The 16,106-nt window shown below is 38.2% G+C and overlaps 1 protein-coding gene across 2 annotated transcripts in view; it reads left to right on the top strand.

Moving 5' to 3' along the window:
* DCDC2 (doublecortin domain containing 2) overlaps positions 1-16,106 on the top strand; it is a 200,165-nt gene that overhangs the window by 162,751 nt on the left and 21,308 nt on the right. For both annotated transcript variants that reach the window (XM_020986837.2, XM_020986835.2), the window contains exon 9: positions 1,402-1,502. In XM_020986837.2, coding sequence (XP_020842496.1) covers positions 1,402-1,502 — 101 coding nt within the window. The remainder of the gene's footprint in view (positions 1-1,401; positions 1,503-16,106) is intronic.

Below are 16,106 nucleotides of genomic sequence, written 5' to 3' on the forward strand. Positions count from 1 at the left end.
TTTGACTGATTGTGTAGTAGAAGGATGCGTAGAATCATGGGATCATAGATTTAGAGCTGGAAAAGGGACCTGAAAGATCTTCTTGTTCATCCCATTCATTTTACAGATATGGAAACCTAGACTCAGAGAGGAGATATGACTTGACCAAGATCACATGAATAGCACGTAATAGCCAAGTCCTTTGAACCCCAGTGCCAGTGCTGTTTCCACTGTTTCAAGGAAGAAATGGGGTTTAAGGTGGAGATGGGGAGATAGGGATTCCAGGTGAATTACATATGTTTTTGAAAAGGCATGGGAAAATTAGAGAGAGTCCAGTGAAGAATAGTAAAAAATAATTGATTAAAAGATGAAAAATAGATATGATGGGAATAATAAAGAGCTGGAAATGGCTTCTAAACAGCATAGACAATAGAAACATAGAAAAGGTTGACTATATGCTGTTCTAAATATATGAAGGATTAGGAAGATCAAAACAGTGGAAATGGGTTTAAATTGCAGCAAGAGATAGTTAAGCTACATGAAAGAAAACATTTCTTGACTGTGATAGTGAATCAACACTATGATTTACTGCTGAAGGGGATCACATCTTGAAGAAGGGTTTAAATGTTAACCTGTTTGGAAGATGGGAACTGGAACTAAGTAACAGATTTGTGATTCTTTGATTACTTAGCCTAGAGAAGAGAAAAGTGAAGGGGAGAATTAAAGAATATTTTCAGGTATTGCAAGCCCATGAATCTTTTTTTTTTTTGCTTAGAAAAATAGAGCAAGGTGAATGAAATCAATCTATTTTCCTTGCAGTGAAGTCAATTAAGTGCTAGTATGTATTACTGGAGATTGTGAAACGCATAGGGTGGTCTGTAAAATACAGGCTTGATTATGACTTATGTGGGGTGTGAAAGGCATTATGAGTCTGTAACTTGTAGGGCATATTGGCTTCAAGTCAGAAGGATTATATTGTCTTGTATGGATTGGATAATATCAATTTTAATATTAAGTATTCCTTTTCTCTTTGGACATTAGGATTTCTAATCACAAATGTGGTTGAAATGAAAGGTTTTTTGCCCCTCCCCACTTTTCCTAGCAAGCATCATTTCCATTTCATGGATGGGAGAGAAGTGTAGGGTGGTATTAAATCAGAACAAAAGGGGGTGGTGAGTCAAGAGCTTTCTTGGGTGGAACTAGAGTCTCCAGTCTCTCTGTATTGTGAAAATGTACACATTTGATAGAAAGCAAAACTACATCAACAGTAATCCTCTTGGTTGAATGAAATAGAAATGCCTAGTGAGAACACATCACACCCTACCCCGCCCTTAAATAGGATTTGACTGTAGTTTCAGGAAGAAGCCACACGATGTCAGAATTGGACTTTCCTTTCCCCTCCTAATCGATTTTTCTTTGTAGATGAAGGCATTTTCAAAGCGGGAGTAGAGAGATCTGAAATGGAGGGGGCAGCAGAAGTACAAGAAGATGAAGACACTCAAGTTGAGATTCCAGTCGATCAGGTAATCTCCATGACTTTCAAGAAGAGCTAGAAACCCCCTTGCTGATGCTTCTTTTTCCTTTTAGCTGTGCTGTTTGCCTCATGCTCTACTGAGGCAAATATCAGTTGTTCACTGAGATTATGTATGGCTATAGGCTTTTTTTTAAGCCCCAACTCTGACCAACTTCTCATATTTTCCTTGTGTTTTTCTTCAAGTATTAACCATTAACTATTGTGATACTTTTCTCGGAAACATTAATTGGCATGGCCAAATTTGTGTAGCAATGAAGACAAGGACCAGGTGATTACTAGGAGTATAGAGAGGTAACATGTTTTGGAATGAAAGGAGCTGAAGAAAGTGTCAAGATTTGATATAGTTTATTTGGGAAATTATTACTTTTCCTTCAGAGTAAAAAAAAATCAAATATTTATATCAGCCTGTTACTTTCCCGTCATTATCGAAAAAGCTTTGAGCTAGTGTGCCCTTTTTCCTCCCAAGAATTCCTAATTTCATATTCTCTTATAGGCATGTCTATTATTTTCCTTCTGCTATTGAAGGTTCAGATAAAGTAATTGCATTGTATAGAAATTTTGAAAAGTGATCTAAGTTAATTTTCTTCTTAGAAAGAGTCAAATAGCATTCCCAAACATCCTATGTCTAGTGATGAAAATGGGTTGGAATATTATTATGTTCTTGAAACTGTAAAACTGGGCAGATATAGGGAACTGACTTCTTTCTTCTGTAGGACTTAAAAAACCAAGATTATCTTCCTTTCCCCCCAGTAAATTTCTTTCTCATTTCCATTTTTGTTTTAAATTCTGAAGTGATGCAATTTTAGCTCATTTACTCATTGGCAGTTTTTTTTCCCCTAAGCAATGCCATACTTAAAGAAAAGCAACAATACACTAATCTCAGAAATTAATTTGGGTTCAGCTTGTTATTTTGAAGTATTGCTTTTAATGAACAATTATAAACTGTGGTTTTAGATTTTTTTCCTCTTGATTATGGCACAAGTATAAAGGTTTAAGGTGCCTGTGGATTCATAATCAAATACTTTTTCTCTTAGAGACAGGGAATTGTTCTATATTTGTGAGAGTTAATAGTTTTGAAACTTAGCTTATTTCATATTCCCAATCACATTACTAAATTCAAATTCAAATCTTTTTAGCAGGAATTCATTCAGTGCTTTCAGTGAAAGGTACCTGAGACACAAAGTCAAAAAAGGAAACAGCCCCTTGTTCTCAAGGAACTTTCAGTTTAATTGGTGGCATACAAGTAGTTCCAGGGGCAGCCGGGTGGCACGGTGTATAGAGTGCCAGGCCTACAGTCAGGAAGACTCATCTTCATGAATTCAAATCCAGCCTCAGATACTCACTAGTTGTGTGACCCTAGGCAAGTCACTTAACCCTGTTTGTCTTAGTTTCCTCATTTGCAAAATGAGATGGAGAAGGAAATGGCAAACCATTCCAGTATTTTTGCCAAGAAAATCCCAATGGGGTCAAGAAGAGTTGGACACAACAGAAACAAATAGATTGATAGAACGTGATTTGGCCAAACTGCTGCTTTTAAAAAAAATATGAGTCAAGATAAAAGAGGTTGTTCTCAGCTTAAGTATAGAGAAAGGAATCAGAAAACGATCAGGAAAGGTTTTGTGGCAAAAGTTAACACAGCTCAATCCCTATTAGTGGGAATAATAAATCACCCAGAATGGTCACATGTATTCAAATTCACACTATTTAAAGTTATAATTGTGTAAAATGTGGTCATCGTTTCTGACCCAATGGAAATATGAAGTGCAAATTTGAATAATGTGACCATCAGGGGCTTTGTGATTTGCCCTAATTGGGACCTAGCTCTGGGCTTTGTAGGACTAGAAGAATTTTACCAGGCAGAGATGGAGAGAGAGCACTTATCAGATGTGGGAAAAAGCTTGTGTGAGTACATTGGAGTATAAAAGGGCAGGATGAGATTGTGGAATAGTTAGCATTCTATTTTGATTGGAACATAGAGTGCCTGAAAAGGAATAATGTATAATGAAGCTAGAAAGGTATGTTGGAGGCAGGTTGTCAAAAGCCTTAAATGTCAGGTGAAGGGATTTGTATTTTATAGATAATGAGCAGCCACTGAAGGTTTTTCAGGACAGAAGTAATATGGTCAGACATGTATTAGGAAGGTATGTTTTAATTTTTAGAAGTCTCATTGATGCCTTTTGTTTTAACGTCATATTCACCCCACATTTCCACTTCCAAATATATCCTTATCCTGTTACATAGACTTCCTTCCTTCCTTCCTTCTTTCCTTCCTCTTGCCTTCCTCTCTGCCTTCAAGTGCTCAGATAGATCTATGATGACATTGCTTCAGAAGTGTCCCATCCATGCCTGTTATTCTATGAGACTCTTGTCTACATCCTCCCAAATTTTTAGGAAGTTTATTTTGTCAGCTGTATGAAGTCTGGATTGGGGTGGAGAAATAATTAATACAGGGAGACCACTTAGAAATCTATTATAATAGTTCAAGAGGAAGAGTGATGAGGGCCTGAATAATAATAGCAACTGACGTTTATACAGCACTTATTATGTGCCAGGTACTGTGCCAAGCACTTTACAAACATTTATTAGTGTTATTATTTATTCCCATTTTACAGATGAAACAACTGAGGGAAACAGTAGTTAAGTGATTTTCCCAAGGCCACACAAGTAGTAAGAGTCTGAGGCTGGATTTGTACTCAGGTCTTCCTGACTCCAAGCATGGTACTTTATCCATTGTACCTTCTGGCTGAACTCAGATAGCAGCTGTGTGAAAGTTGAGGAAGAGATAGGTACGATAAATGTTATGAAGTCAGAATTAGTGGTATTTGCCAGCTATTTGAATGTGGGGACCATGAAAGAAAGGAAAGAATCAGAGGCCTGTAAGATCCTAAATCTGGGTGATGGGTAACTATGCAATCAATAGAAATAAGCAGTCTAGGAGAGAGAGAATACAGTAATTTCTGTTTTGGGCATGTGGAGTTCAAATACACTAGGAAGACTTCCAGGTAGAAAAATGTCCATGAGGCAGTTGGCAATTTTGCATAAGAATTCAGGGGAGAACCTGGAATAAGCTTTAGAATGAGCCTGGAAATTTAGATTTGTGTACCATCTGAATATCGTTGATACTGCAAGCCATGGGAATAAATGAAATCACCAAAAGTGCAGAGAGAGAAGAGGGTCTAGGAAAGAGCTTGGTAGGGAGGACTTTAATTCATGGGGGTATGGGGGTGGGAGAAAGAAGGTCTGGTGAGAAAGGCCAATAAGAAGTAGTCAGATAGAGAATTTTTTGAAAATCAGTTGTTACCAAGTCAAAAAATAAAAAAGGGAGAGAAAAACTCCTAATGAGTCCCAGATTTCATAAGGTACAAAACTTATGCTAGGCATTTCTTTACACAATGGTTTGATAACAAAGAAAAAATAAAGTCCCTTTTTATGCGGTGAGGGTACAGGTATGGGAAGGAGGATTGGTGGCCAATAATCTTCGTGCTAGCCTGTTTTCCCAGAACAGCCTTATTTTTTATTTGATTCAAAATGATTATTGACAGTCCTAGTTTATTAAATAGAGCTGTGTGTGAAAGGGTGATTAAGAAGGATTGCAGGAGCCAGAGATGGTCAACAATTGCGTTTCAACGTGAAGGAAATAAAACTGGCTAACAAATGGTCAGAATTAGTTTCTCCTTGAACTCTTTGGTTTTTTGATCCAAAAATGATTCTTTGGGGGATTTTGTGGCTTTCTCTCAGTTAGTTATTGCCGTGCTAATGAGACCTCAGTGTAGGGTTCAGGCCACATATGAGCTGGTGAGTTTTGCTCCAAATCATTGCCACAGGCTTCAGCCCTAACACTGACTAGCAGTCTTACAAATGCGTTTCATTGGTCCTGGGGGGAGATTGAGTGAGAGAATGTGGAGTTTATATTTTGTCAGGGAAAATGCTGCCATTCCAGTGGGAAGAAAAGGTCAAAGAACGAATTATACTAACAGTGGGTCAGGTCAGCAGTGTCATCCTCAAATATCAGGTTAACTTCTGAGGACAGGTGCTTTTACCTCCTCGTGATATCTTTGTCAAATCATTTGGACTCCCACAAGAATAGATAAGGTATTCAAGAATGGCAGTTAGGTGGCAGAGGGGACAGAGTGCTGGGCCTGGAGTCAGGAAGACTCTTCTTTGAGAGTTCAAATCTGGCCTCAGATACTTACTAGCTGTATGACCCTGGACAAGTCATTGAACCTTGTTTGCCTCGGTTTCCTCATCTGTAAAATGATCTGAGGAGGAAATAGAAAAGCACTCCAGTATCTTTGCCAAGAAAACCCAAAACGGGGTCAGGAAGAGTCAGACATGACTGAAACGACTCAACAACATTAATCAAGAAGAAGGTTATGCTGGCCTTGTGATAAATTAATCATCGTCCAAACTCTTCAGTATATTTTATGCCTAAGATACCGAGCAATTTATAGCATGGTTTGACACAGAAACCATTTATCAGGGATGCACCTGATGCATTGGCACACAGGAATAAGCAGAGGGCCAGCTCTGCCCTGCCGTGCCATAAGGAGTCTTTGTGATGCATTAGATAGAGCGTTAGACTTGGAATCAGGAAGCCCTGAGTTCAAATCCTGCTTCAGATACTTATTAGTTGTGTGACCTTGGGCAAATCACCTAACCTTTCTCAGTCCCTATTTCCTCATCTGTAAAATGGGGATAATAGTAGCATCTATTCCTAGGGTTGTTCTGAGAATCAAATGTGATGGCATTTGTAAATCACTTTCAAACCTTAAAGCATAATATAATTGCTAATTATTATTAATATTATAATATGTCAATATACCAGGGATCCACTGAAATTGCAACTGATTTATAACTTCAAAAGTAAAACAGTCTGCCTCAGTCTCAGATAGGTTGGGTGACTTTCCCAGAAGGACACAGCTAGTAGCTATCTGAGGCAAGATATGAACTCAGGTCTTCTGGACTCCAAGTTCAGCCCTTTGTCTACTATGCCATGTTGCCTCAAAATTCACACATAATGTTGTGTATTATAGTTCTTGTTTCTTCCTTTCTAGACTGTTTGCCTAAGATCATGTCTTATGCTAGCTATTACAATCTGTCTATCTTTTTGAGAATCTAGCATAGTACTCTGTATATATTAGGTGGTTAGATGTTTTTGTGGAATAGGTATGAATGAATGAATGAACTGAATGAAACAACAGCCCAAAAATTCTACTTTTATTGGCTTCAAGTTGTGTTGTACAGGCAGTTTTGGAGTAGAGAGATGGTCTAATGTTGGTGCCGGTGCTATTGTCTGTCACTGCCTCTTGATAGCTTTGTAGCTCAATTCAACTCAAGAAAAATTTGTTGAACATTTAGGCATAGAGAAGACAGTGTGCTTTAGTAGATAGAAAACTGACCTTGGCAGTCAAGAAAAGACAGTCTACCCCTCACATATCCTGGTTGGGTGACTATGAGCAGTTCACTTAACCTTTCAGTACTCCAGGCAATGCTCTATGACTCAAGTTAAAAGAGCAGGTGCTCATCTGCATTGGCAAAGGATGTTTCTTTCCTTGGATTCCCTGTGCCAGGGAAAATTCACATGCTGGTAGGGCAGCTAGGTGATGCAGTGGATAGAGCACCGACCCTGGAATCAGGAGGACCTTAGTTCAAATCTGGCCTCAGACACTTGACACTTACTAGCTGTGTGACCCTGGGCAAGTCACTTAACCCCATTGCCTAGCCAGAAAGAAAGAAAAGAAAGAAAGAAGAAAAGAGAAAATTCAGATTCTGGACCCTTAAATACTACTCTTCTTCCCCAACAGTGTGCCAGTCACTGTCCTAGGCACTGAAGCTACAAAGACACAATCATACAGTACCTCATACAACCCTCAAGGATTTTACATCCTACTTACACTTGGGAGAAATAAATACAAAACACATATAAAGTAAATACAAAGTAATGTTGTCAGGATGGGGAGAGGAGAGGAGAGAATCAACAAGGGGGAGATTAGGAAAGGTGTTGTGTTACTTGTGCTTAACATTGAAGAGAGCATTCTGGGGGGCAGAGGTGGGGAACACAGCCTGTGCAAAAGAATGAAGTTGGGAGAACTCATGTTATCTATGGAATACACCAAGTAGGCTAGTCTTGCTGGAACATAGAGAAGGAATACTGTGGAAGCAGTCTATGAAGATAGATTGTAGCCATGTTGTGAAGGGTTTTAAATGGGAATGGGGGGGGAAGACAATAAGATTTATATAGCACCCACTGTGCCAGGCACTGTGCTAAGTACTTTTTGCAAATATTATCTCATTTGATCCTCACAATGTTTGTGCAATGTAGGTGCTATTATTATCCCCATTTTACAATTTAGGAAACTGAGGCAAATAGAGGTTAAGTAACTTTCCCAGGGTCTAGTAAGAGTCTGAGACTGGATTTGAACTTAGGTCTTCCTGACTCCAGGCCCAGAGCTCTATACGTTCCATTACCAGCTGCCTTCAAGGGGAAGAAAAGCAAAAGATGGGGTAGAGATACCATTCTACCTCCCTCATTTCCTTAATGATTAGTTCTATAGTTTGAGTCCACATATGATGAAGTAGCTAGATATATTTAGGTTTAAGCATTTTCATATATATTACTTAATGAACCCATGTGATGCTGATTGAGAAGCCTATCTACATGGTTCTTTGATAGGGAAGTCAGAGTGGCAAAAACTTGAACTAGAAGACACTTGCCCATTTGAAGTTCATCTTTGAAGTTGTCATCAGGTTGTCCTGTGTTCTGATATGAGTGGCCAAGGAAGAAGTTGATATACCTTAATATGTACATGATTCTTCCCTCAGCTTTAGAGGATTTCAGTTAATTCCAACAAATTTTTATTACATTTTCCCATTATGTGCAAGGCACAGGCTAGGTCTAGGGTATAACAAAAATGAAAAAAAAAAGATGGCTTCAAGGAGGTAATAGAGGGAATATGGCCACTGCACAAGGAAACATGACACAGATAGAATTGTGATTGGTAGAGTGTGATGGCAGCAAAGGAGACATTCATAGAAGTCCATTGGGAAAGTTTGTGGAGAGAATCATGTCTTTTGGCTAATTTTCTTGGGTCCACTGCCACCCCATGGCTGTGGGAATATTGAGCATGTGGGTTCTTTGATTCCAGACTTGCTTAGATGGAAACCTTTCTAATGGGAAAAGTTCAAGTTTTGCAGGCATGAGGTACTGCTTTCTTTTAAACATAAACCTCGTAATCTACTTTGGCATTCCCAGTTGAACAAATGCCAGGCTAGCCAATGACAGTAATTGTAGTGTGTTATTGACTAGTTATGTGCTGATCTGCTTTGTTTATAAAGTGCTGTCTTACAGCAGAGGAGGCATGAAAAGTGCCTGTTCAGTTTACTTTAGGCAGGCTGTTGCTTGTAAATAAGAATCAGACAGGAGGAACTACCATTTCAGGAACACAGACAAATAAACACCTACAAACCCCCCCCCCCCCAAAACAAACAAGTAGTACATTTTGGATTCATCACCATGCTGGCTAAAAGCACACAATAGAGAGTGAAGTGGCCTAGATGATGCCAGTAGCTTGAATGTTATTTTCTGTTGTTCTGTGGCTTTCCCCCACTTAGTAGTATTTTATTTTTTTCCCAATTACATATAAAGCTAGTTTTCAACATTCATTGTTATAAGATTTTGACCTCCAAATTTTTCTCCCTCCCTTCCTGCCCTCTCCCTCTCCAAGGCAGCAAGCAATCTGATGTAAGTTATATATGTACAGTCATGGTAATTGTTCTGTGGCTTTAAATGTTTGGTCTATTAATTGCATTGTGAGTAGTCAGATAATGAGAACTGGGATGTGTTTATTTTTCTCTGGAGTTCTTGTATAACATCTTACGTGCAATTAGACAGTTGAGAAATGCCTTTTGATAATGGTATAGGTGCTGCCTAATGACCATATGATCCATAGAAATCACAGTACCCAATATGTATTTACATCATTTGCTACATGTACATTGCAGTACAAATAACATTTAAACAACCTATAGTTATACTATCCTAGTAACAAAATGAATTTAGCTGGCTGAAAAATGTCCTTTCTCCAGATTTGTCATTGGTTATGTCTTTGATCACCATCCCCCTCGTAAAATGTCTGAATCATCAAGTCAAACCTATATTTGGCCAAGAATCTCCTATGCAACATGCCAAACAAATGGTTATCCAGTATTTGCTGAGACATTGATTGAGGGGTAACTTACTACTACTAACCCATTCCACTTTTAGTTGCCTCTAGATGCTAATAAGCATTCCTTACTTGGAATTGAAACATACCTCTCTGCAACTTTGATCCCAAATGGAGAGATACTATTTTGAGTCCCTCACTTAGAACTCCTTAACACTGCTTGCCCCATCATTGAGCACAGCAGGTTCTCTGCTTCATCCTCAAATTTCTAGGTAGTCAAGAAGTTCCTGGGTGAGTAGGAGATGACACATGTTGGTGTAGGAATGACAGTCATCAGCTTTCAAAGAGGCTGCCCCAAAGAGGTGTCCCTTCAAGATTAAGCCCACGGGCAGCTTCTTCCATGACCATAGTTCCTTACATATTCCTTCCCACTTGGAAACAACAATGATTGCTTCCCTAGAGATGGATGGACTACTCAAATAAAGGAGCAAACCTTTGGCTGCTTTGCATTGTCCATGAGTCCATTAAATATAATAAGCATTAGTCAAGTATTTACTATGTTCAAGGTATTATGATAGGTGCTGGGGATACAAACAAATATTTATTTTATTTTTAATTTATGGAATAAAACAAGCATTTCCATAGAATAGTACAATAAAAAGATGATACAAACACATAGAAAAATACTTTCTGGCCTTAGAGAGCTTATATGTTACACTGCGAAGATTGTTGTTGTTGTGTTGTTTCAGTTGTGTCTGACTCTTTGTGACCCTATTTGGGGTTTTCTAGGCAGAGATACTGGAGTGGTTTGTCATTTCCTTCTCCAGCTTATTTTTATAGATGAAGAACTGAGGCAAATAGGGTTAAAGTAGCTTACCCAGAGTTACACAGCTAATAAGCATCTGAGGCCAGATTTGAACTCTGGAAGATGAGTCCATCTGAATCCAGGCCCAGAACTCTATCCACTGTGCCATCTGGCTGGGAAGATACACGTGTACAAAGTAGTATAGTACTAGGAAAACTGAGGAGGAAGAGAGCGAATTAGCAATTGATATGTGTTGAGGAAGAGAAGGTGGCATTTGAGCTGAGCTTTGAAGGAGTAAAAGGATTCTGAGAAGCAGAAGTAAGTAAGTAAAGACCAAAGGGACAGCCTACACGATGCCATAGAGATAGGGAGTGTTGGGTTTGGGAGAGTAGCTAGTTGGCAGATTTTGCTGGAATGTAGAATCCATGAGCATAAGAAATGTGAAATGATCTGGGAATATAGGTAGGATTCAGATTTTGAAGAGACTTAAGTGCTAGACTGAGGGCTTTGTATTAATTTTATCCTGTGGGTGATGAAGTTATTTGATACTGGAGTGACATGATTAGGCCTGTGCTGTAGTAAGATTATATTGGTGGCTGTGCGTAAGGTGGATTGGTGAGGGGAGGAACTAGAATCAGGGAGACTAATTAGGAGGCTATTATAGTAATTCAGATGTGAGGAAGAGAGGGTCTAAACTAGGATGATGGCTGTATGAGTAGAGAAAAGAGGATATTTAAATGTAAGAGATATTGTAGAGATAAAATTGACTAATGTGGCAACTGACTATATATGGAAGAAGGTGATGGAGAGGTGAAAGGGCCAAGGATTACTCTGAGATTATGCACCTTAGTGATTAGAAGGATTGTGGTAGAGAAAACCACCATCTTGAGGTTTGAAAGAGTTGTGGGTTTGGAAGAGAAATAATGATAGGCAACATGGCATAGCAGAAAGAGTATTGACTCAAATCGCATGATGACTTGAAATCCTGACTTTTACTAGCTGTGTGACTATAGATGTTAACTGAGCTCCCTAGGATTTGGTTTCTTTATATGTAAATTGAGAAATTGGACTCTGAGTTTCCTTCCAGCTAGCTCTAAATTTATGATCCTATGTTGAATCTGAGATAGTTATGGAGCATCCAGGTGTGTAAAACTGGTAGTCGTCTGTACCTGGCTCCAGGCATGATGATGGGAGGAGTTAGCAACTCAGTCCTGTAGCCACTCCCAACTGCCTCTTTTCTGCCTTTTCATTACTGCCTTTCTTTCTAACATGCCTTGAACAAAACGTTGAAGGAGGGAGGGTTTGTTTTTCACAGTCCCTTCCTCACCTTGAGATTTCCCCAGGCCTGAGTTATCTTGATAGCATCATGATATGAGAATCAAAGGCAGTAGGAATAAAAAGGTATATCTCTCCCTCTCTCCCTCACCCCAGGTGTCACTGACTGCCTATAACTTCCCAGAATAAAATCTCATACTATTAGCCTTTCTCACCTCTTTCCAGTCCCCTTACCCAAATTCACTTATCCTATGTACCCCACTTCCAGAGCCCTTGTTCTCTGAGTTAATATGGTATGGTGAGGTTTATTAAACTTTGACTTAGAACACCTGAGTTGGTGTCCCACATATATGGCTTACTGGACATGATCCCTCTGGATTTGTTTTCCTCGTCTGCAAAATGGAAATAAAAATATTTATATGAATTACCTAATAGGGTTGTAGTAAAGAAGGTACTTTGTAAAGTGTAATATAAATATAAGTTGCAGTTAACTGGTAACAGCAAGCTAATTGGAAAAACTAATGGTTGATATGTTATCCTTGCAGGTCATAGGTGCATTTTAACAGGAACTTTTACAGTCATTTCCTTAATCTAAAGGAGTAGTTCTAAGGTGCTGAAGCAAGGAGACAGGGAAGATATTTTTCTATTGCTAACTCCATTTTCCATCAGCAACTCTATTTGGCTTTATGGAACACATTCCATATCTTGACGTGTTGCCACTGGCCTCTTCCCCCACACACCAAACTTCATAAACTGACCACCTGAAATCTCATCACTACACATTGATTCACTGTTGATGGTCAGCACCTTCTCAACTCACCCTTTGTTGCCTCTGACTGGAGGGCTGGAGAAACTCCTCCCAAAGCCTTCCTTTGGGGGGGGCTCACAGCCTTCTACATAACTGCATTCTCCTTTAGCTTCACTTCAGCAGTCTCTCTCTTTTTTTTTTTTTTTTGGATCTCCAGTGCTTAGTACAGTGCCTGGCAAATTATAGGTGCTTAATATTTACTAACTGAGGCATAGATGCAGTTGTACTACATATACAGCATAATTCTATTTAACAAACAATTATTAGGTACTTACTATATGCAAGGTACTATGATAATCTTTGGAGTTTCAAAGATGGAAAACATTATATTCAGTCTCCAGTTTATCATCTAATAAAGTGTTGAGGCCTAAATAGATAATTCTAACACAAGTTAGAAAATTTTAAGTATATAGAAGAGGTCAAACAGTAGTACAAGAACTAAAGGGCCAAGGAGTCACTTATAGCTGCAGGGATCAGGGAAGTTTCATAAAAGAGGTTGCATCTGGGGGCAGCTAAGTGGTGCAGTGGATAGAGCACCAGTCCTCAAGTCAGGAGGACCGGAGTTCAAATCTGGCCTCAGACCAAACACTTAACACTTAATAGCTGTGTGATCTTGGGCAAGTCACTTAACCCCAATTGCCTTAAAAAAAAAAAAAGATGTGGCATCTGAGATAGGCCTTGAAGGATGATGTCAATAGGTGGAAATGGAGGGGGAGGAGTTCATTCCAGGCATATGAGAGATAGTGCCTTTTTGTTGGACTTACTCTGCAGATACCCATGTTCTTGTCTTCAAATCATAGACTCTTATTCAGATACACTCATTCTTACTAAATCACATCCAGAACTAATGATAAGGTAATGTCAATTGTCGACTCCCTTGTGTATCATCAGCAAGAATTCATGACTGCCTTCTGTTATGGACTTTTTGGGTGATGGGTCAATGATGAGGGTAAACTTATCACATGACCTACAGGGCTTTCTGACAGGAACTGTCAGAAAAATCAGCATTTGCTTGTAAACTGAGAGAATGTGACATGAGAATTTTTTGAATAGGAGTAAATATGTCAGTGCTGTTTTTACAGGGTCACTTTTCAGACTATAACCACATTTTTGTATATTTGGTGCCTGCAGACCCTTTTGTAGTTAGTTCCCTTATTTTCTTTAGAAAAAGCACATTAAAATAATGAACAATTGAAACTTATTTTAAAAATCACATCTAGCTTGAGTGTGAGATGATTTTAGTTTCCATGGAAATGTGTGTGATGGTAGTCATTTTCAACATATACCCTCAGCTGTGATCTGGATGGAGTGGCATATAGATGGATGGAGTGAGCCTTAAAAAAAAAACAATTCAGAAAAACGATGGTGGCAGAGGGAGATTAGAAGAATCTTCATAATTAGAAGAGGCTTTAGTTTGTTAGCCAAACTTTATTTAGGAGGATATTACAAGAGTTTAGGCAAGAGGCAATAAATATTTGGACTGGAGCCATGGCTATGGAAATGGAGAAAAGGGCCTTAATTCAAGAGAAATTGTGCAGGCACTTGAAATATCAAATGCAAAGAAGAAACAGTAGAAGATGACTACAAAGTCTTAAGGATAGGCTTCTGGAAGAATGGTGGTACCATTGACAGAAAGAGGAAAGGCAGGAGGAGAGGGGACTTATTTGGGCAAGAAGATGATTAGTTCTATTTTAGAAACATTGAGTTAGAGAGGCTAGTGGGAAATCCAGGTGGAGGTGTCTTTTACTGTATGATTATGTTTCATTAGGAATGGATTAATCACTGTCTAGAAGTTCAACCAGCCTTTCATACTCACCTTATCCAGAACTGCACTAGTTATCTTTCTGCCAAGATGTGAGACTCGTACTCAGGAGAAATGTTTGGGCTGGATATATGCATGTGGTAATCACCTGCATAGAGCTGATAATTGAAGCAGAGAGTATAGAGCAGAAGAGAGCTGATGACAACACACTGGGAACATTACAACTTGTAATTTTTTTTTGATAATGGAAAATCAGGAAAAAAATTTATGATAGCTGAATTTTCCTTTCTTTTAAAAACATGGAGTTTTGACCATTTTTTTTTGCATGTGTCATGGTGCTCTTTGGCAGTCTGGACCTGTGGGACCCTTTCTCAGAATAATGTTTTCAGGTGTAAAAATTAAAATACACAAGATTATAAAGGTACAAATTATGTTGAAATATAGTTGTCAAAATATTAAAATAAACAAGTTCACAGTTCCCAGGTTAAGAACTCCTAATATTTTGAAGAAAAAAAATCATGTTTTTCCTTACATACTGTCTTTTTATTTAAATAATTTTGAAAAGCCTGATTTAATAAAGTGGTGCATCATGGACATCTCATCTGAAGATGGCCAGGTTGGACTTAATGACCTCTCATATTCTTTCTAGTTCTAAATACTTAGATACTATGAAACTGAAAATATAGTCATCTATTTTACATTATCATTGCTGTTTCTGTGCAGTGAACATCATTAGGCCAGTGAACAGCTTGGGGTAAAGGATAGTGAATCTAACCTTGTTGTACCCTAGTGAAGCATCATCATCATCATCATCATCATCATCATCATCATCATCATCATCATCATTATCAAGATAATAATTTCTCCTTTAGCCTAGTTAAGTATTATCTTTTGTTATACCATAATGACATATAAGTAAACTAGCTTGGATTGAAATGTGGTATTAATATCTTCCGTAACAAGGAAGAAAAAGTATATATATTTTCATAAAGTATATACATATAAAAAATCTTCCTGATTTATAGGCCTTGCAGTGATGTGTCTTTCTTTGAAAATGTGGCTCTTAATGAACTGTGGCATGATGATGTAATTAAGATAAATCTTGTTGGGCTGTCTTTATAGCCAATAACTATACTGCCACTAGGCAGTCCTTTCCTTCCTCTCTCAGCTTTCATTAAATTATTAACTACTTTTCCCTCCTTTTTAGATAAAAAATGTAGCCTTATTTCATTTTAAGATCACTTTTATTAGATTTTTTTTGCATTAGGAATTTTGTATTCTGATTTTTTTTTTTTTACTGAAAATCCTATCTTATTTGGGGGAAATTAGGCTGTATGTGTGTTTTGGGAGATATTGAATTAGAAATAAAGTGACAGAATTTTCTAGAATTATGAGTTAAAATGAAAGCTAGGATAGTCCTTTTTGCTAAATGGATAACAACTTTCTTTAGATCTTGCATCTAGACTTCACTGGGCAGCATAGTATTTTGGAAAGAACATTAAACTTGAATTTACTTTCTCCACAATTCACTCATTTTGTGACCTTGGGCAAGTAAGTTAACTTCTTTGAACCTCAGTTTCCTTACTTGAAAGGGGGGATGATAATATGTGTCCTAAACTACTGCATAGGGTTGTTATAAGAACAAATAGGTATGTGTGTATGTGTGTATGTATGTATGAATGTGTGTATATTTGCACACACATATACCCCCATGGTAACTATAAAGCATTCTAGAAATGTGAGCTGTTCATATGATCATTCCCTGTCCAAGGTAGTATTTT

Source organism: Phascolarctos cinereus, unplaced genomic scaffold, assembly GCF_003287225.1.
Source record: "Phascolarctos cinereus isolate Bilbo 61053 unplaced genomic scaffold, phaCin_HiC Scaffold_4;HRSCAF=312, whole genome shotgun sequence".
Taxonomy (NCBI): Eukaryota; Metazoa; Chordata; class Mammalia; order Diprotodontia; family Phascolarctidae; genus Phascolarctos; species Phascolarctos cinereus.